At 33.0% G+C, this 24,257-nt stretch overlaps 1 protein-coding gene across 11 annotated transcripts in view; it reads right to left on the bottom strand.

Moving 5' to 3' along the window:
• Nucleotides 1-4,269: 4,269 nt before the first annotated feature.
• LOC138334800 (sperm flagellar protein 1-like) overlaps nt 4,270-24,257 on the bottom strand; it is a 41,205-nt gene continuing 21,217 nt past the window's right edge. For 2 of the 11 annotated variants that reach the window (XM_069283531.1, XM_069283530.1), the window contains exons 2-10: nt 21,894-22,005; nt 19,778-20,043; nt 18,426-18,446; nt 14,596-14,686; nt 13,636-13,746; nt 11,633-11,674; nt 10,687-10,728; nt 6,614-6,749; nt 4,270-6,268 (exon numbers count right to left, since the gene is read on the bottom strand). In XM_069283531.1, the coding sequence (XP_069139632.1) occupies nt 6,128-6,268; nt 6,614-6,749; nt 10,687-10,728; nt 11,633-11,674; nt 13,636-13,746; nt 14,596-14,686; nt 18,426-18,446; nt 19,778-20,043; nt 21,894-22,005 (962 nt within the window). In that variant the 3' untranslated portion in view covers nt 4,270-6,127. The remainder of the gene's footprint in view (nt 6,269-6,613; nt 6,750-10,686; nt 10,729-11,632; nt 11,675-13,635; nt 13,747-14,595; nt 14,687-18,425; nt 18,447-19,777; nt 20,044-21,893; nt 22,006-24,257) is intronic. The other 9 variants (XM_069283536.1, XM_069283533.1, XM_069283538.1 and 6 more) reach the window with 9 other exon arrangements.

The following is a 24,257-nucleotide window of genomic DNA, read 5'->3' as shown; positions in this document are numbered from 1 at the left end:
GAAAATATTAATTATTTATTCGTTGCTGAACCCCTCGACAAAAAATCCGAAACTTTCTGTGTGTATTTTCTTTCATTATTACACGAAGACAGAATCATATATCAAGATACCTGCAATTAGAGCATAAATTAGAGTATTTGAAACATAGAATTTCACACTTTTAGTTATTTACATTCGAACCAAAAATATTGTACGATTAACTTCACTCAAAAGAAATCATAAAAAAATAGTTATCGGCTTTTCCTGTGACCGTCGATATAAGTGATAGCACATCAGTTATAGCAGAAATTTAAATATAATTACTATTCAAATTTCTGGTTAAAGTACAGCTATAAGCCACGGACTATATATTATAACGTCACTTCCGGTTTAGGGCTAAAAAATATGCATAATTTGGCGGTCAGAAAATTTGACGTTGGTATATACGGCTTACAGGTTATTCCGGTCGCGCGCCACACAGAAAGGCTTCTACACGTGCTAATAAAGCCATTTCCAGCATAAACTGAAATTATCATTTTTGACTGCACAAATCCTTTAATAAAATCATCAACAAACATTCCAGAAATTTCACACCATGCAATGATTGTCACTGACTCGGACACTAATATAGACCACACTATCAACACCAAAAGCCACACAAAAGGTACCTGTATGGGAAAGCAGACTAGACAAACTTACATAAAGCACTAGAAGACCTATCGCGGAAAATCCTAGACCAATTCCAAAACGGGACCCAAACGCAAGAACTATGGGACATTTTTAAAACAGAGCTTAATTTAACAATAACATCGACAAATTCATACCACCGAAGACAACACGCGGAAAAACAGTAAACCCTGGATAAATCACACAAAAAATGGCTAAAACCTAAGCAACGATTATACACCAAGGCCAGAAAAACAAATAAATGGGACAACTACAGACATGTTCAAAAAGAATGCAAGAGGCAATTTCGGAAAGCAGAGTGGAATAACATCAACCAAACTATAAAAGAAGGCCTGGAAAACAACAACACCAAGTCATTCTGGAAATACATCCAATCAAAGAGGCAAGGCAGCATTGGTGTTTCACCACTCACACACAAAGGCACACTTACAACTGACAGAAGGGGCAAGGCCGAAATTTTGTTAAATCAGCAAAACAGCAAAATCTCGTATTGGAAATATAACAATCAGAACACACGGCCTGACTAAGCTACTACGCAAGGTGAATCCAGCAAAAGCAACTGGACCCGACATCCCAAATAAAATACTTAAGGAATATGCTGTACAAATTTCACCTGGACTATCAGCAATATTTCAAAGCTCCCTAAATACTGGACTACTATCGACAGATTGGGTGTGCACAAACATGTCAGCCATTTTTAAACAGGGAGAACGACATGCAGCAGAGAATTAAAGACCAGTATCACTAACATATGTACCATGCGAGCTTCTAGAGCACATTATTTGTAAGCACATGCTTAACCATCTAGAGCATCACTACATATTAACATCGCTCCACCATGGATTTCGTTCTGGATTTTCCTGTTAAACTGTTAACACAACTTGCCGTCACTATGGACGACCTCATGAAATCATACGATAAGGCCTTTTGCGGAAAAAAACTAATGGAAAACGCGTATGGATAAATCTTATTTTCCGTGGTACACATGTTTTATAAGAAGAATGTAAAATTAAGGAAAAACCTTAAAATATAACCGAACATGCCTAAAAATGCGAAACCCCCTCCCCCCTCGTACATGTACAATCGAATATCTCGCGGTACCGGCTGCACCCGGTGTAATAATGTTGATTAAGGCAAAATCGTTGGAGAGCACACTTTCATGTACAAGTATCTGATGAATAAATGTACAAAAATAGCATACCGTATACCTTCGCGTTTCCATTAATTGTTTGCAGATCTTAATAAAATGTTTACATGGATGTACAGTAGATTTACATATGTACATTGTATACATGCGATACATGTACATATGCTTGTAAATGATCGTGTACAAATTGGTGATATTCTGTTCCCAAGGCCTGGTAACAGTAGTAACACAACAGTGTCGAGAATATAGTTTGTGCATTTCGACAGAATTTCAGTTTATTTTTACGGATTTATAATGAGGTAAAAACGGTGTAAAGCTAGTATATTAATAATCCGAATAAAAGGCCAAAATTAATTTAAAGTAAAAGTGAAATAAAAATAATGTCTATGGAATATATATTCAGCCACTATAGGGCCTTATTCAGTTCAAAATTACACTAATACTACGGATTTGTTTTAACGAAATTTCCCATAATTCTATGTAAACGTACGTAAAAATATGATTAATACAATTTAAAACGATATATATATAATGGATTCAGGCTATGTCCATATCAATATTACAAAAAAATGCAATGATACACTGATTAGTACTTTTGGTAAAACTTGTAATTTAAATGTTCTTTATTCCACATTTTTTTCTATATGTAGTGTTAATGTTGATTCAAGTTAGATGTACATATATATTAAAGTTAAAGAGCTTTTTGACCATTTTCTAATGATTGTCTAAAAGGATTTCAAAATGTTTCACATTTGTTACATCTATAACAAGCTGTGGCAAATTGTTCCAGGTATCTACCACTCGAAGACTGAAGATTTGTTCCCATGTCTATGTTACGTCGTTTTTAAAAACTAATTTTAAAGAGTGTCTTCTTGCCCTGCTGATGGTATTAATTTGGAACATACAATGTAGATGATATAACTCTTTCATCATAGAAATTTTGTAATATTTTGAACACATTTATCCCCTCCTTTTTTCGGTGTTCTAGGGTTGGTAGATTTAAACTCTGTAGACGTTCCGGATATGTTAAGACTTTACCGGGTATGAGCTTTGTAGATCTCCTTTAGATAGATCGACAACTCCGCTATTTGCTTAACGATATTTATTGGACAGGAACGTTAAACTCATTAAACTAACTTCCTGCATTTTACTGTTGTAATACATTTTAAATCTACAATGATAAATCTTTATCCTAATGGACTTTGGGATTCTATTGAATAAATAATTTTTTCCTTGATGGTTGTATAACAAAGTCCAAAAAGTTTTGGGTATCAACTCCTCGTCATTTTGTATGCTTACTGGTAACTTGCAGCATTTACAGCTACAGCTGTATGTACGCACAGTTATTATGGAAGCATATTTTACAAACTTGTATTATTGCATTCTGTACAGAACATGTACTGTCACCTTTGGATTTCCACATACAAGTATCAAAGATAATGTTTCGGTAGTCGAAGTCTTTCATATGATCAATGGTTGAGAGTATCTCATTTGAGTATAACGCTGTGTAGATTAGTGGTTGAGAGTATTTCATTTGAGTATAACGCTGTGTAGATTAGTGGTTGAGAGTATTTCATTTGAGTATAACGCTATATAGTACTTGTTCAGCTGTGTTGAATATGACTTATGGTATTATATTATAGTTTCATGTATTGTGAAAGGATTGACAAGATAAGTTTTATTCTGGTTCAGGTACTAGACTCGAATAGATACATCGGTAAAACACATTTATTATCTTTATACATGATTATAACACAACATTATGTTTCGTTCTTTTGATTTAATTGATCCTTTACAATCGACAATAAGTTTTAGAATGTGTTTTTCTCTAATAACTTCCCAGCTGGTTTTAAAACGCGTTTATATTAATCGCTGATACTATATGTTCAAAAAGTTCATTCAATAAGCCAACTGTATTTGATATGTGTATGAATGTGCGCATCTTCCCAGCCTTTCGAAAATTCAAGGCCACATCTGTTCTTCAATGTCATTGAATTAGGGTCTGATCATAACATGAGTCGGTTTAGAATAGATGCTACTGTAACAATCCTATACTTTTTACGTGTGAATTCTTTTGTTTACATGTAATACATGATGTATATAGAAATAGGAAAAAAAATGTCGGAATGTAAGCGTATGATATACATGTGCTGCAGAAAATGGCGACGGATTTTATGTTTAAAAAAATGAAATGACTACAGCATTGGTATATATCGCTGCATTAATTCTTCGTTTTACTATCTACTGCGTTGTGCTAATGCTTTAATTGCTTTAATTCAAAATATTAATTTATATAAGTTTCCACTGTTTTAATGAATAACAGAGTCAATTAAAGGCAGATCAAGAAGTAACAATTTTGCCAAGCCCCTTGCGCACAATATACACTGTATAATAAATGATATGTGTTTGAAATAATCGATACTCAAATGAGACTTTAAAAGAAAACAAGACGTGGCATTATTTAACAAATTTAATTGAGATAAAAATAAATTTCGAAAAAAGTTTGTAGAGTCTGAATAGCAATAAATACTACAATGAAGACACTATGTACATTTGTTTAGTTAGTAATAAACACCACCAGATGATGTTAGTATGATATCTGGGTTACATCTTTATAAATCACAAAGTATATTGTTTGATAAAGTATATGATGTGATAATACAGAATGTGACCACAAGGCCACTATAGTAAGGCTTGATTATTTTATTCTTCCTTTTCCTGTTATGAAGTTTTGCTTATAAAGCAAAAATCATCGAGTCCATCATCGCAAAATAATCGAAGACAGAGGCACGAAAGTCTACTGTATCGCATATCAGAGTGTTAGCAAGGTGACGACAAAACACGTTTAAAATGACGAAAGAATATGATACTTGTTATGATTATGCAAAGCTATATCTTTTCGTTTCATGAAAATACTAAATGAAAGGTTAGTGTATTCTGGACCACTAACCGGACGTTTTGTAAATGATAATACTTTGATAGGTTACAGATGTAAGCTATAAAACAATATACCAAAATACATAGACTAAGGCACAAACGTTGCCAACAGTATCACAGGTCATTATAGCTCGATGAAAATAAATATAATAATAAAGATATTTCCGCGAGGAAAACACTAATTTCCAAAAAATACTAATTCAATAAGAAAAAAAAGACATTAAATTTAAAATTTGATCGATTTAGAGCATTTCTAATATTCAACTCCTTTTTTTCTCTAAAACAGTTGTATGATTTAACTTAGATGTGATACATGTTGCTATTTTTACACATGACTAGAACAAAGGATTTCGAGTACAAATGAGGTAAAATTGATATGTTTGTCTCCTGATGTAAAAGGTCGCGTTTTTTAACATACTGTACCCTTTTGCCATACAGCAAAATTGTATCAGCCAAAGAGATCATAATTCAAAACCAGAACTATTAATTTTTTACAACACAAACGTATTGTTGTTTTTAACTTGTTTTGGTTACTTGTATAACCGCATTGTATGTGTACCATAGACGAGTCTCATGGCATAAAGTAGGCATACTTAATTAATTTAATAAAGACAGTATAAGATTTTACGTTACATGTATATGTTTTTTTTTTTTTATAAAAATATCACAAACTATTTATTTAGAATTAACAAGTTAATTGAACGATTAAGCAAAACAATAAACAATGCATATGAATAATAAAAAACTTTGAAAAGAAATAATGATACACATGTAAATAAAAATAGCAAAATAATAACAATCACAGACTTTTGATATGAGAATTATACAATGTTTATGCTGGATACCGCAAGCCAACATCATTTACAATCTAGTTCTTTAGAGATTTCGCCTCCACGCAGAAACATTTCATATAAAGGCGGCATCGGCGGTTCAACATTGTCACCACGTGCAGGTAGCAATGCAATATAGGTCTTCTGGGATCAAAGTAAGTCAGTACGTGTACATCCGAAATATTCCAGATTATGTAGCATTTCGTTAATGTCTTCATTAGGTCAGAAGCTGGGTCATTTGGTTCCAAACAAGGTCACAACCTATGGTGCTTTAATCAACACAACGAATTACTTGCAAAATAGTATACACGATAACAATATATAACAATATGCATTAAATATTCGAATGTAGTTAATTTTGGCTATCAATTGAAAACCGACAATTGTTTACTAAGCACACTCCTTTTGTCATACTGTTTAGTAAGAATGTCAACAGAAAAAAGGTTCGTAACGGGGTTGTGTAAGCGTCTGTAAATTTCCGGTAATGGTTGGTTCTTGTATTAGAAGGTAAGGGGTATGATGGAGAGTTTGTAATCGTCCTGTGTGTTTATCGGATGATTTTCCGGGTACCTCCCTCCGTCACGTAGTACACTCCACGACCAGCGATCAACTTAGCATGCAGGTCTTCTATCCGCACTTGCTTCAGGCTCAACAGTCTTTCCATACTTTGTATTTTGGCATTCAGCATCTAGAGTAAGACAAGTAGATTTGATAGTGTAGTGATATTGTTAATAAATCCTGCATAATAGATATAATATAGAAGAAAACACACGTTACAGGACCAAATAATTCTGATTTTTTCCATTTCAGAACATTCTTCGTCTGATGTTATGACAACATTTAAAACGTTTAAAAAGCTACCTCCTTGATTAATCTGATACAGAGTGTTGATCATACGACTTTAACATTACCCAGTGATAAACTGTAATAAGTGACCATCACAGAAGACCTAAAAAGGCGAACATTGTAAGATAATTTGTATCTAACTACAATTCACTACTACCATTGTTACCTAGACCACATAATAACTTACCTGGATGGTTTCGTCCTTTTGCATGATCTCGATTTCCTTTTCCTCCATGGCGAACCGTGGCACGTGTGAATGAGGGTACATATATGAGTAGATGGGCAGCGAATCTGCTATCATCCGTTTGTCGCTAAAGTAGGTCCTGTAAGTATTTACCAGTCATTACAATACATGCTAACATCAACAAAACATATTGTGAAAAATTGTGAAAGACAATGTGGTATGATAAATGAACTGAAAACGGAACATGCCTCGCATCCACGTTGCTACAAACAACATACACATTGCCACGTGTTTCTCTCAATGGTACACATAAATCAATTTTCTACGACCCATGAATATGTAACATTGAGTTAGTGTTTGTGACATACAGTGATTTGATAATAATAGCATAAAATGTCGATACCATAGACATTGTAACATGGAACATTCGTGTACACTTTTTATTTGTAGTTTTAGACTTTAAATTTTTTGTGTTGGTAGAAACTACGTGGTTAGCCGATTACAAATACAATATCATGTAAAAGAAAGACCGTTGCCATTTATTTATAGTAGTAACCAAGAGAAAATTGCTATGCTTGGTCACTATACGCTAATACTAGCCGATTTTGTTTACCATAACTGCATGGTAACATTGAACTTTGAACTTGCGTAAGAAAATGTTCTATGCAACGTAAAAGGACTACTTTTTTTTAAACAAACACATGGCTTTGTTTACATTTTGATGCAACATTACGTGTATATTGTTGTTTTTTCATAGAATTTTGGAAAAATGTAAACAATAAATACATGTTTTATATTTATATATGATTCAAACAATTTTTAAATTAACAATTGTATAAAGAAACGGAAAAATATCCCGACCGGGGCGACGTGCTTTCATTTTTGTTAAAAATGATGGGTGTCAAATGTAAACATTACCTCTGTGTCTGTGTTCGTCATACGATCGAGTCTTTTGGGTGGACGGGCGTGAGACCTTCTGATAGAGGTCAGTTATAAACATATCCTCTTGTCTTTGTTCTTTGAGAATTTAATCATATGTATTATAAAACATGCACCGCTAGTAATCCACGTGTGGACAGTTACGCGTCACCACAAATACATTGTATCCATCGAACACAAGTGAAGTTGTTCCATCTATAGCCTAAATGGCGATGGATATAAGCGTAGATTATATTATCACATGGCTCCGAAGGATGTAATAACAAATTTAGCTACTTGAACACTGGTGTTTTGACAAATTCGGAAAACTCCCATGTGTAAGCGTGCGTCAGCCTCGCCTCGCTGCACAATAACGGTCACCGAGTTCACACATGTGGCCGAGAACAAATACTTTATGTTATTACGCTATATATGAACTTTTTGCAAAATTTAATACCTACTTAAAGTTCTGATCTGATTAAATAAAATTATCTCTGAAATTTACTTTGTTTGTCATGTTTATTTTACACTAAAATATTGAACTTTTTTGTCGTCTCGGATGAATAATTCTACCTTACGTGCAGCGTCATCATTCGCTGTTCAATTGAGTAAGCTCCTCCCACTTTTGACCGACTTTTATTGAATAATTACGTCACTTTCAAATGACGATTTTATGCATAAAATATAAATAAAAAGTCGTGTGAGTGTAAATATAGGGATTGGATTTCGTTTTTTATGTTAACCATGCTTGTATGGAGCAATTCCTCTAAGAATATATTCAATATGGGGCGCTAACGCGCCCCATAGAATATATTCTTAGAGGAATTGCTCCATACAAGTATGGTTAACATAAAAACGAAATCCAATCCCTATATAGTAGTAACCACGAGAAAAATGTTTCTAAAGGACGACAACTCCATCATATAAACTATATTACAGGTATGGTGAACTTTACACGAGTGGCAACATGATATGGGATTTATTAAAATATTCAACTATTTGCCTGAAGCCTCTTGACATATCTAATCATTTAACGAAATTAAGAAGTGTCATAGCCACGAGTGTAAGTCTCTATTTATCACATACATCGTAACTTGTATCTAAAGAAATACAGATGTGTAGTCATTTTTTAAATTTTTTTACTGTTATCATACAACGTCATATGTTGACTTTGACGGTAATTATCATATTTGACGTCACAACAGACACGCGTGTCTTACGCTATTTATGACCAGTTATATGATAACGTGGTTAAAATACATTATTCCATACCAATAACAACAATATATACATGAAATTAACAAACATCAAGACAACAGCGAACAGTTATTACATAACTTTGAAGGTTGGAAGGATAATTGCAACTGAGATAAAAAAAATGCAAGGATGGACTGCCAGCTGACATATGACTCAGAGATTAGGCTTTCCGTACCTCACAATTATATTGTTCAATTGCTCTGTTGGAATTTCCGATTTGAATTTAATTAGTATCAATGAGCATTTGAGCACCACTTTTATATGGGAATGTTATGATAGTAATTAGATTCAGTGTTGCGTAATAAGCACAATTTTTATCAATGTAATCAGTTGTACACCACTTTTATATGGGAATGTTATGATAGTAATTAGATTCAGTTTTGCGTAATAAGCACAATTTTGCAATCCTGAAGCATTCAAGGGGAAGATGTGTGAAAAAAATATGCGACTCTCTAATATTATTATTTGTTTTAAATAACATACAATATCGATATAAACTCAAAATAAATTACAAGAGAAAAAAAACTCAAAATAAATTACAAGAGAAAAAAAACTCAGGAAATTAAATAATAACTATTTAAAACTCTCACAATTTACCACATATAACTGTGTAACTAGAAATAAATGATTTACAGATTCATAACTGGATAACAAAAATACATCCATTCAACTATGCAAATAATATAAAAATAATTAAAGCGCTACATACGTCGACTAGTAATTGCGGGTATAGAATTGCTCATACGACCCCAAAAACATAAGCTGATCTACTGTAAATATTGACATTTTAAAATACCTGTACATTCAACACATTGGAAACAATAAAAGCAAAATAGCGTGAATATTGGATTTACGGTATAACGAGAAAGCAATGCTTCATATAGCGTAATGGCGGTTATTTGATATGTCCAGATACCTATAGCTATAAGGACGAAAAAACCTGACATATAGGATCTTAAATGAGTGTTAATTTCATATGAAAGTTTATGAAGCAATTTTATTTTTGCAAGCCTTGGCAAGCGAAAATTTAAACTTGGAGGCGAGTTTCATAAAATCTCATATGAAATTAATACAAGTTAAAGATATTTTTATTACATGACTGCACCAACGTTAACCTACATTTCGAAAAATCTCACATTAAACGGTATTGCGAAAAACCGCCATTCCCGGCGTCCTCTAATTCCTGACGTCACGTATCTTTTCCTATCGTGATTAATTGTTCCTGTCTTGACGTCATAATGAATTTTAAACCAAAGAAAACCGCTCCAGGTCATATTACACTAGTGGCATATGGAAACTACATGTATTACATGAGTGATATCACTGAATATCAGGCGGATTATATATATGTGATAAATGTATTTGTTAATGTTTATCACAGACTTGATCACAAGGTGATAATAGTTTGTTTATTCTTATACAATATACTATTATATCATAGTATATATCATAATATAATTTGTACGGAAATGGTAATGCTATCATATTGATATTATTGATACAAATTGCTTTAAACCAGTGTTACCCAAATTGGGACACATGCATATAACTGTCCGATTTCTCTATCGCGCATATGGAATGCTATTTTAGATATTACATTTTTGTCTTCATTTTGAAGCTATCAGTATAAATTTTGAAAATAAACCTGTTAAGCATCACAAGAAAACTGTTTTTGATACTAAATTATCTATTTTGTATAGAAAATGACTTTATATTAAATGTTTGATTGTACGATTTTATTATCATCCAATTATTGTGTCTCGTTTTGCATTTTTCATTTATTAATGCTTGTTCGATTAGTGATATGAATTCGAAGTTACAGAAAAGTGTCCCATTTTGAGTTATCCGGAAGAAAGAAGTTTTACATTAATATCTTTGAAAGCTTGTGTATAAATTATTACCTTATACCACGTTTGCGCAAATAATCATCGCGGATAAAATTACTGAAAAAAATGAAAAAAATGTATTTCATTTTTACGATTAGTCATTTACCAAGCTTCACATTTCGAATCACTTAAAATAATAAATAAACTGTTTGTAATAGTTAATTATCATAAGAAAAATAAAAAATTGAATTAAATAATTTTGTTATATTTTCCTAATATTATTTTTCATCTTAAATATTCAACATCAGCGATGTGTTAGATACTAAGCTAGTGAAAATTGTGAGCCATTAATTAGATATAAATATATTATCTTTTATATTTGTCTGATTAATAATTAATGTAAATAAAGTAATTTTAAGTTACGTTTTGATTATGGAAAGCATGAAAGTGAAAGTCAAATTTTTTAAATGAAGATAGATCATGCAAAATAATATAAGACTGCAGGGTCTTGTTTATATCAAGTGAAGAAGTGTCTTGAAATAAAAAGTGATTATTACTACATTTACGTCAACACAACCGTTATGAAGAAAAAAGATTTTCGCCAAAAAACAATATACGATTACTATATATACTTGCTAACACTTATCAAAAATTAATCATATATGAACTTGTCTTAGAAGGTATTTTCCATGCGGAAAAATAAACAATTAATACGAGCGGGTGGATGCTAATTTGAAATCTTCGTAAGTACACCTTAAAGTTATATTCAAAACAACACAAAATAGTTGAATCATCGATATGTTCATATAAAACTATTTCATTGCAAGAGAACCTCTATTACACCCCGACGTGAAACTGATGGATTAACGGTGTAATATTATAGAGAAAACATGTTACTAAAGTAGAGGTGAAAAGTAAATTATGAACTTAACACCCATGCATCACACATTTCTACCTAATGTATACAATTGCAAGGAAACCAATTAGATTGCAAAGAAACCCGAATCAAAACTAGTGTTACCTCATGCCCAGATCTCGTAAATAGTCACTTGTGTAATAGCGACTGAAAACACAAAATAAGTGTATGATCAATAAATGTATAGTTCTTTACACAAATATTTATTTACATAATGATGCGACCGTTTCTATTTTCATATCGTATTTAGTAACTCAAGATTAAACAATTTCACATTAAGCGTTTATTTAAGTTAATTTAATTAGAAATCTTTTAATTAAAGTCTCTTGCATAATAACATTTAACGGTTTCACTTTTTTCGCAACTACTACTGGATTATAGAATTGGAATCATAATTGAATTATTTAATCTCTAAAATTTGTTTTTCTTTCGTTTTTGAATTGATAAGGAAATTACCCTCTTATCATTCTTAATTGCTAACTGACCGATTTCACCTTCGCATTTCTCAAAAAGACCTTTTTGCCCTCACGTGTACACGTAATCAAACAATGAAAATTGCTTTTCCATTCTTTGATTAATTAATTAATAAATTAATTAATTAATTCATTCATTCATTCATTCATTCATTGTCATGTAAAGCAAACTTCGCTATATTTAAATTATTGCATCATTACTAATGTACATACATATTTCATATTTGTATCTAACTACAATTCAAAAAATGAATGTAATTCCTTAGAAAAATAGTAAGATGTTCATTTCAATAATATAATAAGAAATACATGTACAATGCGGTATTTATTGAAGCTAGTGTGTTAAATACAAGACATCACTGATTGAAGGGTGGAGGACTAAATATATATACCGTTTTTAGTCTACATAAAATGCAGTGCATCAAACCCCACTGTCATTCATATAGCAACATTCCATGATAGTTTGTGCTACAAAGCGAGTGTAAACTACCAATAACACAATGTGATGTCTCTATAAAAGTGTGCAACAGATTAAATCAAAAATAAATAAACATCTTTATCTTAAAACACAAAACAATATAACATAACTTTAATCATATTAAGGTTTTATTTCACATCAATCGACCACTTCTGTCAATAAAGGTATTCTGTATTCATATATTTCAGAGTTATCTACCCTAACGGACATGTAATAATTGTGACGTTATGTGTTTGCGAGTGTTACGTAATACTTTTCAGAGAAACAACATGCATTTTGCTCACAAGTTTATGATGTCACAATGGACACCTACACGCGGGGACCTAAATCTGTAATATGCAAAGACAGAACACCAATACAAACGTGTTAATAATGAGCCATGATACATAGCCAACACTTATATAAATTGATGATTTTTTTATAAATAAGTTATTCCTTGAAACAAGCAATACAATCGAACAGGTTAACACGACTATCAAAGGGACAAACAAAGTTTTTTTTATATCAGATTTGTTTTATACATAAATCAAAGTGGTCTCTTATGAACCAACGAAGAAGCTAGTCTAATGCATTAAGTGACCAGTGTATAGAAATTAAAGTGTTACGGTAGATTGTACTGAATGCAGCATTGCTACATGTGATATAATGGATTTATGTAACCGTACTACCATCAGGAACATTTTTACTATATATTTATGAAAGGGATTCAGATCAATGGGTTTCCAATACACGTATGTGATGATCGCTGATACGATGTGGCTATATAATTGTCAGATTGCCTATATCTGTAAGTTGTAGGTAATTCTCTCCCGTTTTACAATGTGTAAGCAGTATCAAGAGAGCTCCACAAATCACGGAGCTATGGCATTTTATCAACGCCGACACGTAATTGGCGTAGTAGTTTGGCGTATTTAGGACTTAAGGGGTTAAATGTATCCGTTATTCATAAAAGAAAGGGAAGAACAGTATCATCCACTAAATTCTGCAGAGGATATTAGGATATATATCATGATGATGGTGCAAGTCATCGTCGTATTGTCTATTCATTACTTCGATGTCCATTTTCAAAACTGCCAAGACAAACCACTGACGTAAATGTTGTTTTTTCAAAGGGCTTAACCATGACCCGTTTACACCACTTGGTGGATATTACTTACGTTCTGTCTGGATGGTTGTGAGGGATCTCGCCCTTCGTATAAATTCGTCGAGGCGACCTGGCATTGGATGTTCGTTCCGTTTCACTGGGTAAGGCCAAAGGTTCAAGAGCACTAACCGAGAATAAGGATAGTTATGAAACAATGTGAAATAAAACAACTGAAATTAATTAAAAGCGCTGTCAGATGAATACTCGGTATAACCCCTTTAAATCTTGTCTAATAAGCTGGTGTTAGAAAATACACACATCGAGAGAAGAATTCTCATAGATTTCCAGTTTGTTATAAAAATAATCTTGAAATTTTGAATTTAAAAAAACTGTCGTTCAGGAGGCCCTTCCCCACGCCATCCGCATTTGATAACAAATCGATTTAACTCTACATGAGATGGAGGTATAAAATTCTCTTTAAGCAGTATTGCCACTTTAATGTTTGAAACTTCTTATGTAACTATAATTCACGTTCAGCATTCATGTTATCATTTATGAACATTTAAATAGTATGGAGAAAATAATTTTTAAATTTAATTGATAATCAGGATGATTGTGTGTTCATAAGCGTCGTGTACATGGTATACAGTTTATCACTTTTTAACAATTCAATTTGGTTTCACTTTCAGTTTCAAGTTGCATGCATCAATACCATACATGATAAATATATATTAACATAAAAGATGTTAGTGGTTTAGTAATGAAACAAACTATATGAATCAAACAAACTAATTCTTTATAAAATGGAATGTGCAGCTATCTCTCGCAAGCTCTATATAGTGTCCAATATATGTATGGAAACTACACATGCACCAAACTTAGATAAGTATACACATGTCAATTCAATGCATTTAAACCATACAAACTCACAACAGACTTTCTAGGTGAAAATGGCAGTTGAAAGATAAACGGAGATTATTTTTATAAAACAAAAACATGGACCAACAAAAGTAGTTTTATACATTGTACTTACGATCGGTCAGTCTCCCCCTTATCTCCCTTCTTCCGCGGGGATTTAGATGGTGACGCCCGCCCTGTCTTTGCTCCAACTGCTACAAGCGCTTCTGTAACACAAACATTACTCCAATTGGACTAATTATCTTTTCAAATTAACTGTAATCAATCATTCTCATTTATTATCAGATAACTTATGTAAACCGATAATTACATTTTACGTAATAAGAAGATGCCCATGGGCCTTAACAATCATCTGACTTATGTTAAAAAACAACAGTCACAGTATCAAGTAGTGATTAACAATTAATATAAGCCATACACACAAGGAACACCTGAGTTCAAATGTAAGTTTCTGAAATAGGTAAAGGTCATTTGTTGAACAAACTTGGTAGCCCTACATCCTAGTATAAAGTCTCTAGGCATCTTAGTCATTCACAAAAATTTGTTTAAAGATTTTAGTTTATTTGACTCCTCTGAAGTTGAATGGTCGTCAAGGTCATTCATTTGAATAATTTGTTTCTACAGATGTTCCACGACATATATGGTTGTAACCCATTCGAGGATTAAGGATGAGTCAGATTTTAAAGCTCCCAATTTGGAGCCCCGCCGTTCTATCCACATGGGTCCTTTATAAAATGTGATTGTTCTCACTTAATGATGTTCGATGGTTTTAATCCACTCAAGGGTTAACGAGGATTAGGATTTTTAAGCAAACTTTCATCAAAGTTTTCTATTTTGATCCCCGCCCTTTTCCTCTAAGAGTCAAATCTATCTCCGTTACAAGTATATGAAATATTTTTTGTCTTCCCCCATTGATGTGCCACATTAGTTATGTTGTTTTTTTATTCACTCAAGGGCTAAGGAGAAGTATGATTTTAAAGCCAAATTTCATCTAAGACCCCCTTCGGAGCAACGCCCCTCTGTCGTCAAGGTTCGGACCTAAATCGTTTATATAAAATATGATTTTCCTTCCCCAATGATGTTTCACACCAAATATGAATGCAATCCATTCAAGGCTTAAGGAGGAGTAGGCTTTTGTATAAAAGGCAGCTTACTTAGCTTAATTTATGCATACCGATACTTGGACATATATTTTATTGGAGTTTTCTCCCTTTGATAGTTCCCAAATTTATTGTAAGGAAAACTTCCCTTTACTGATAGGAGTAAAGGATCATGGGTAGAAAAATTTTTCAAGGCGCCATTATGATGAGAAAGTGCGAGCTCCAATTTTGAATTTTAGCAATTATAGAAAGTGTCTACGAGATCAGAAGGTTTTTCAGCGTGCCATTCATTCCATACGAACTAAGAAGTTGTCAGCCTAAAGTGGAGGGAAAAACATCGCTTTATAGAGGAGAGGAGCTCGAGTCTTAGTGGGTTGTCAATCCAGTACCCCAACACGGAGCGGGGATCTACCTACAGTACAAGTTTAAGTATTGACAATTTCATTGTGATTCGGCATGAGTTCGTTTTTACCCCGTGTTCTTGTTTTAGGACATAGTTTTGTCCGTAGACTTTTTTCTTACCTGCATGAACAGAACCTGCACACTTTTAAGCTTTCTCAGTGTGAAATAGATTTTTTAGGTTCATTCAATTAAATTGATCTGTCAACGAGTTGTGAAATTTTAGTCATTTTTGGCCCCGTCACAGCCCCCAGGGTTGGGTCAATATATTCCTAATTTTGATTGACTTAATAACTAAGAAGGTTTGTATAGAATTTCAATGAATTTGCTTCAGCAGTATTGGAAAAGTTGAGTTTGGATCCATTACGCACGACGCAGGATTAGAATAGGTCATTGAGGCTTCGTCGCAAGTGACTTAAAAATAAAAAATCTGACGCGTATAACTCTTTTTATTTATAGTTTATTTCCAAAGTAAGAATTCTAAATCTTATGAGAAACTGTTTTATCGAAGTAATTCTATTTCACTTTTACATTTTATCAGAAATGGTATTTTAAAGGTAAGTCCACGGATCATATGCAAGATTAATATTGTATCGATTAGCTGGCGAGATATGAGGATCAAAATCGAATAAGGCTTAATCACGTGTAATATACACTGCAATGCACTTACAACACAAAAATCCTGTTATACCAGCCAGACACTGAGCCTTATATCACTTCAGCATGATAAGGCATTTTGGTATTGATTAATAATCAATGAGTCCAAGAGATCAGATACCGAGACAATAGATGCTGAGACAATATACAAACAAATAATCGATGTACAGTGTAAGGAGTAAACAAGCGATAACACCTGATGGGTTTGCCCCCCGGTAACGGCATATCGGAAATATGAATAGTATTTTGTAATGAAAAAGTCAACACATAGCCAAGCGGTATATTTTCGTTGAAAAAGGTAAATGGTACTTTGAGTTTGACATACCATGTAGTTAATTTCGTTATTCCAGTATTCAAGTTGTTAATTGTATCATTATAAAAAAAATATTTTCATGAACTTATAAAGGCTAAACTTCTGAGCTACGAAAATTTTTCAAAGCATCAAAGGAATGATAAATAATGAAATAAAAGAATTATATAGCAATTAGTCTGAGAGTTAGCATTCGGTAAAACGACGTAAAACGACAAACTTAAACTGATATCAGTATCCAAATGTCTTCATGGACAGCAGTAACAACTGAATATATAAGTACAAAAATGTAATATTATATTCCGGTAATTACTGGTAAAGCGATACACTTACTTTATTCTTTCTAATAACCCTTTTCGCTATTCTATCTAATATTAAACAGGGAATAAGTACATGTATATTAACATACGTTTTCCACAATGACTATATAAACTGACCAAGCCCACATGATTTTTACAGTGATATGATTGACATACAAAACGTAACTATTATGACGTCATTAATGCCGACGTGAACACGTCAATTGATCGCCGTAAAATGGCTATTGGTATGCATTAAACTATTGCTTATGAACGATTTTCTTTGTCGAACATCAACAACTTTAAAGCAGAACACGAAAATGAGTAAATCATGTAAATATAAGCACTTAGGTAAACTATCCTTTTTAATTTATGGTCTCTATAGATGTCAAAATTGCATAAACAATCAATTAATAATGCTCTTAGTGCGCATTATAAAGGCTACATGTATCTAAAAACTCTAACCTATTGACCTTATATTTCATTAGATGAAAGTTTAATTATTAGATTGAAGCGTGGTAATGGAAACAAAATAGATGAACAGCGAATTAGATTGTATAAACTAAATGAAAATAAACACAATGAAGGCGTAAGATAATGAAATAGAGAATACGCAGTCAGGAAACTCTTACATAAGCTGTATTTTGGCGGGAAAGTTTGGAAAGACAAGCGTGGTCAGCATTTAGTGAGCTACATTTGTCTTTCTATATCGAACCAAAAATATACAACTGCACAATTTATCAAAAATAAATTGTATAAGCTTTGAAGTGTCAATAATATTGAAAATATTTTTGTCTTTCAAACAATAATTCGCCTCCAATCGGCACCCGTGGTTATATTCTAAAACATAGCTGCTTTCCGTTATTGCTGAATACAGCAATCGTGTACATGTATTATAGTAGATGTATTTCGACAAAGTAAATGTGGGGTGCAGGAGCAATAAGTATAATTGCATTTAAAGTGATTTAATTTGTTAATGTCCTTTCGAAGAAATAACATTTTATCCAAGCTATATTTCCTCTTTTCTCTACCAGCACATGCGTTGCCGTGTTTCTACTAACGTAACTGTAGTTTTTGACTCCTAAACTAATGACAGAAAACGATGACCAGGAAATACAAATACAGTATAACATTTTAGAAACAAAATGACATCGACATAATTCTCTATTAAGACACTTACCTTCTTCAGTTGTACTGGTGACTAAAACAGATTGAAACAGCCTTGGTGATACGAATGGTGCAAGGTGGTGGCTGATTGAGAGATGGGTACCACGTATTGTGATAGACATGTTGACAGAATGGTTTTACAAGGCAACGTGGAATTCTTCCACATGCTTATATAAGGGATAGGAAGGGTAAACGTTCACGTAAGCTTATGTTATACGGATATTAGGGGAAAGCTTTCACTAGTTCACTAGCTCCCTTAACTGCAGAATAGAAGAATTACTAGCAAGCTTGAATTTCATAAAATGAAGACGGTAAAAAAAGATGGAACATTTTGATTGATACAAAAGCAGTATGCTATGAAATGTTTTAAAATTCAACGATTAAGTGATAACCTCCAAGTGGACATTTCACAGAGTCTATTCCTTTTACTGTTTTGATATGACAGAAGATGTGTCTGTCAATGAAATCATAACCTATAGTCAGTTGGTATTTGGGTAGACATATATAAATGGAGAATGTTTTTATGATATAAAACAAAAGGAAAACACGGCACACAGTTACATATACAAAGTAAGTTTAGTTCAAACGGGACGATTAGCCATATAAGGATGTAGGCAGGGGTATTATAACACATGGAATGTTAGCTGTAATTTTCTGTAATTGCTAGAAAGAAATAATATATTATCTAATATATGATACATTGTATATATCTGATCACATTTTTCAAGATAGTTTTTACTATATTTTGTCTTTATTTATATAGTACTATATGATCTTTTGAACATATATGTATGAGTTTAAATTGGGGTTAAGTAAGAACATTACCAAAATATTTACCCTCAAAAACATTAAATGACTGATTTCTGGTACAGGATAACATATCCTCTACACCAGACTCAAGTTCTGTACATACTTTATGAATACAGTTATTGGTTGTATTATCACCTCAGGTTGTCAATTAGCCTTGAGATCATAAAATAGATCGATATTTTTCCAATGTCTATCCAGTTCATTTTAAAAACAATTGAAGGTCTTAGTACAAACAACACTCTCTGGTAAACAGATAATGTTCTTGTCACACAATGATCACGTAACAACTGATTCTATACACAGTATCAAATATTGAGAAGAACGTCTTATAAGTATCTTTAAGAAAAGAAAATGGCAGCGATGCTATTTATCCTGTTTAAAAACAATGAGAAAAACAAAAAGAGTATTATTACGTTCTTTTCTACTGTTAGAAAGTTTAGAAACAGGTTCTATATCTATTAGAAAGTTAAATGAATATGAGTATTGGTTAGGATAAAGAGGAAGAACAGATCCAGGTCCGATCCTCGGCAGAGAGAGAGCGTGGAGTCTACTTACGACTATTGGGGTCCTTTTGGTGCTTAGCGTTTTCCTTCGGGCTCGTTATGTCTTTTACGATGGGTGTTTTTTCGTTTTCGTTTTGTTGTTGCGAACTTGCAAATTCTAAATCTATCTCTCGGCGGCTCCTACCTTGCCTTGTGAGTAGGTTGTCAATCTGCATGCGCAGGAAAATCAATATCCGTTCTATAACATGAGGTTTGCGGTTGGCTAAGGCACGTATAACGTCGTCAGACAAGTCCATACCCAATCGTTTAAGAACACGTCTGAAAAGTAAGTTTGTCTTTATGATTAAATATTTACAAACTAGCCAAAACTCTGTAAAACAAGAGATTTGAGCTGACATAAATGTGCTGGCTAAGACGTAATTATACATGATAATATTATACTAATTTGTCGTCCAAACTGCATTATAGTTAAGTTATATATTTTATGGGCGTGGCGTCTTCCTTGACGCCACTTTACGTTTTCTTAGTGCCTAGTGTAAGGAAAACGTCTTAGCCTGTTGGTAGTACAATTTCCGATAGAGGTGATGAAGCAATAGGGAGTTTCATTGCAATACACGTAACACTATACAGAAGGGAAGATATACCCGTATCACAAGGAGACACAACACGGACATAGCGCACTTTCTAAGACATCACTTACACGCTGACCACAAACACGTTTGGTATAGGCGTAGATGTACATGTACTTAAACGACCTCAAAGTTGTAAATCTGCCAATCTAAAATTGACCCCCATGTATGCAATATCATAAACACATATATCACATGCTATCACGTAGTAGTTCCCAGTACATTTATATACACAGCGTATCATATTTAAAGTTTAGATCAGTAAACCATAAAGTCTACTCGTAGTTCTACACTTTAGCATCATTTGTAATGATCGAATTATTTGTTATGAAGCATCGATGATTATAATTATTACATCTCGGTTATGAAACAATAACCAAAGAACAGCTGATTTTGATTAAAAAATGTTATGTTGTAAAGTTCATACATAAAACATTGCGATAAAATTACGGGACAAGAAGTATGCCAGGCTTTAGATTTATCCTGTACTTTGACAATATGTATCAAACCGGGGTTAAACATCGGGAAAAGGTAAATCAGAACTCTCCAGAAAAAAACAACTTGAAACAATAGTTCACGTTTTAATAATTTTATATCATATGATATCAATACCAAATCGAAAGCAAACTGCTCATTCTTTCAAAAACATGTGTATGGACCATTACTATCGATCTGACTCAATTTCATTTGATTCTTCATTTACATTACAAGTATTAGATCGACTTTTTCTTATACATTCAAGTCATACTACTTTTTATGTTTTCATAACGAGATCTACCATCTATTGACGATGGACCCACTATGTATGCACAGGTAAACAGACGAACGCGAGAAGATCAATTGCAGCGAAAAGTCTAGTATCATGAACAAGAGACAATCAATTGTAGAGCGGCCCTGCCTGATAGCGACGATAATTAACTTTATCGGTCGTTAGAGCCTGATCGATAACCCCAGGACGTGCCTGCTACTGATAAAATACTACCCGTATATAAAATTGGAGCCCAAATGAAACTTGGTGTGTAGGAGTGGTTTATCAAAAAAACATTTACAGCACTACTAAATAACGATGTCGGATAGAATCAATACTCATCAAATTGACAGGTACATATAACTCGAGCATCAGTGGTGTTTTGATTTCCCAGGGAATATCCAAACTTTAATATGAGGATCTGCGTAAAATATTAATGAATCCCAGTATACAAGTATATAAAACTATCGAAAGGCCAGTCCGTGCACTGGTTATTGGTATATACGTTCCAATAACATGTTTTAATTATTCGATAGAAATCCGTACGGTACATTGAATAGCGTTATTACAGGATTAAATATATCCATTGGTCAACGTTTAATATTTCATGTAGCCAATCATACCACTCAACATGGACTTAATACGGAAGTGACTGGGAAGGGATGGTATCTAGTGCATCTCTGTCGAATTTCGAATTACACAGTGTATAGTAGCTGTGATGGATCGATCTTACCCATGGTTAAAAGAAGCATTCAATGTTGGGAAGACTGATAACAGTTCATCAAACCTACCTGTTTAAAAGGTACCAGTTTTCTAACTTCTGTTTGGTACTACTGGCAGGGTTGTAATTATGAAGCTCCACCATTTTTGGAAAATAATGCTTGACAATTTCAGCAATAAGCACTGTAAAGGAAAAAAAAGATATATTTAGATAATTTAAAAAATATTTCTTTTGTATCTAAAGTATATATACATGTAACTTCTAAGTGCCTTCAATTAGAAAAGGTACCAAAAGTAGCTGGAATAAGGTACATGTATGTCATAATGCAAAATTAATCCGTTATTAATTAATAAAGTGACATTTCACGTGTCACCTGCTATTCATAATGCAAGATTATTACACAAGATAATATGATAAAAAAGACGAGTTAGAAGATGTATACATGAATTATTTTGCATATTAAGAACGTTTTGAATGTTTACTACTTCTGAAAGCTTGATACACGTAACACAACTTATCACTTTCTAGTCTGTCAGGGCAGGGATGTAGCGTCAAATAACATTAAATAATTAGTCGATTCTGACATTAATTTGTAGTAATTAGTGACCCTTCAGATTAAAGTCATATACGTTGAGAAACAAAAGAACTTTTTGATAGACGGCAAATATGTAATACACTTTGAGTTTTTCAACAAGTATGCAAATTACGTTTTATTTTTGTCTTCATTACATTTCATTAAATTTCATTTGAATAGAATTATCAGCGTTAGGAAATGGTAAAAAGTAGAAATACATTCAACATTCTGTAAATTTTGAACCCGACAGGGGCATTACCATAAGTGTTTAAATACACACTTTGATAGTGGTGAGATAATACGTTTAGGTATATGTACGATATAAACAACATTAATGTTAACTTTAGCGATAGCCAATTGAACTTGAAACATGTATCCATGTTGTGCACACGGTAGCTCTGGAATGATCTAGACTTTTCCTGTTTACTCAGAGTAAATAACAAATAGGAGAACATTGCTTATATCAAACAGACGTTTCATTTCTCGTCTACTTCAAATTTACATTTTGAAATAGGTAATAATATATTTACCTACCAGATTGAATTATCATACTTAGAAAGTTTAAATATTTCTCGTTAACAACAGCACAGTGAAAACGAATGGCATTGCTGTGCTTTGTCATTACTGTAAAAATCATTGTGTCTGCAACTAAAATATGTTAATGACATGCAGAAACATGGTATATATATATATGTGCGTAACCATAAATCGTAGATGTGGACACCTTTACAGTATGTGTATAAAGTAATTTTATATGATATCAAAAGAAAATGAAAATATACAAGAGGAAAGACAAAGAAAGGGGTATCTGATTTATGACTTTTATTATTTTAACAATATTACACCATCATATTGTGCTTAAATACGTAGGTCACGGCATATTACGACAAGCCTTCCACATCTGGATTGCGAGTACGAATCCAATGTGTAGTAGTTATTAAATACGAATCGCTGGTCGGTGTTGTTTCCGGGTACTCCGGCTTATCGCCCCTCTTAAACCTAGATACGCCTTAAATGATCCTGGTTGTTAATAGGACATTGAACCGATCAAACCAATCCAAGCTTAAACATAATCATTGCATGTCTGTGTTAGTGAATATTCAATATGTAACCGTCAAACAAACTAATAATGTCGCTGTGGAGTCTTAACGCTGTAACTCGATAGGAGGCAATAATAACTGCAGACAGAATCGAATGTCTAATACCGAACAGTAATCGACAGGACAGGAACATAAACATCTTTTTAATAAATGTAGCGAGGCTAAGTGCTTCGAAATGCCATTTATGTAATCCCCTATACCGGAGCCTTGCTAGCTATATGTGATCAATAATTTAGCTGTAGGAAACGAACAGTGTTTTAACTGATTATTTCTAAAAGTATATGGCACTCAAAACTAAAACTCATGTCTGGTTTTAATGTATTACATCCAAATAACTGCGTTTAAGATATAGAACCACTAGATGTTTTGTCATTGGTTTAATTTTGTGCTTTGTATCAACATTATATACCATGATAAGATATACATTTAGTTTTGATATTTTATTTCGAATGATCGATTTTCATTATGAAATATTATTATCATCATAACACTTCAATGTTGAACTTTTTAAATGTGCAGGAAAGGCAATGTCATTTTTGTTTGTTACATATAATGCGAGTTGTCCTTCGCTGTACAATAAACGCTCTATATTGTAAATACTTAAACAAATGTGTTTATCCCACGGTTGTCTCATTAAAACGGACTTGCGGAATCCCGGTAGTTCACTTGACCTTATTTGTTTGTATAATGCAATCGTTAGTTCATGCAAATAACGTCGTTTCATGAAGAGCAATATATATTACCTTGGCAATACAAAGGA

Source organism: Argopecten irradians, chromosome 11 (genome assembly GCF_041381155.1).
Source record: "Argopecten irradians isolate NY chromosome 11, Ai_NY, whole genome shotgun sequence".
In the NCBI taxonomy this organism is placed as follows: Eukaryota; Metazoa; Mollusca; class Bivalvia; order Pectinida; family Pectinidae; genus Argopecten; species Argopecten irradians.
Note: the sequence above shows the minus strand (reverse complement) of the source record. Positions and strands in the feature narration are given on the sequence as shown.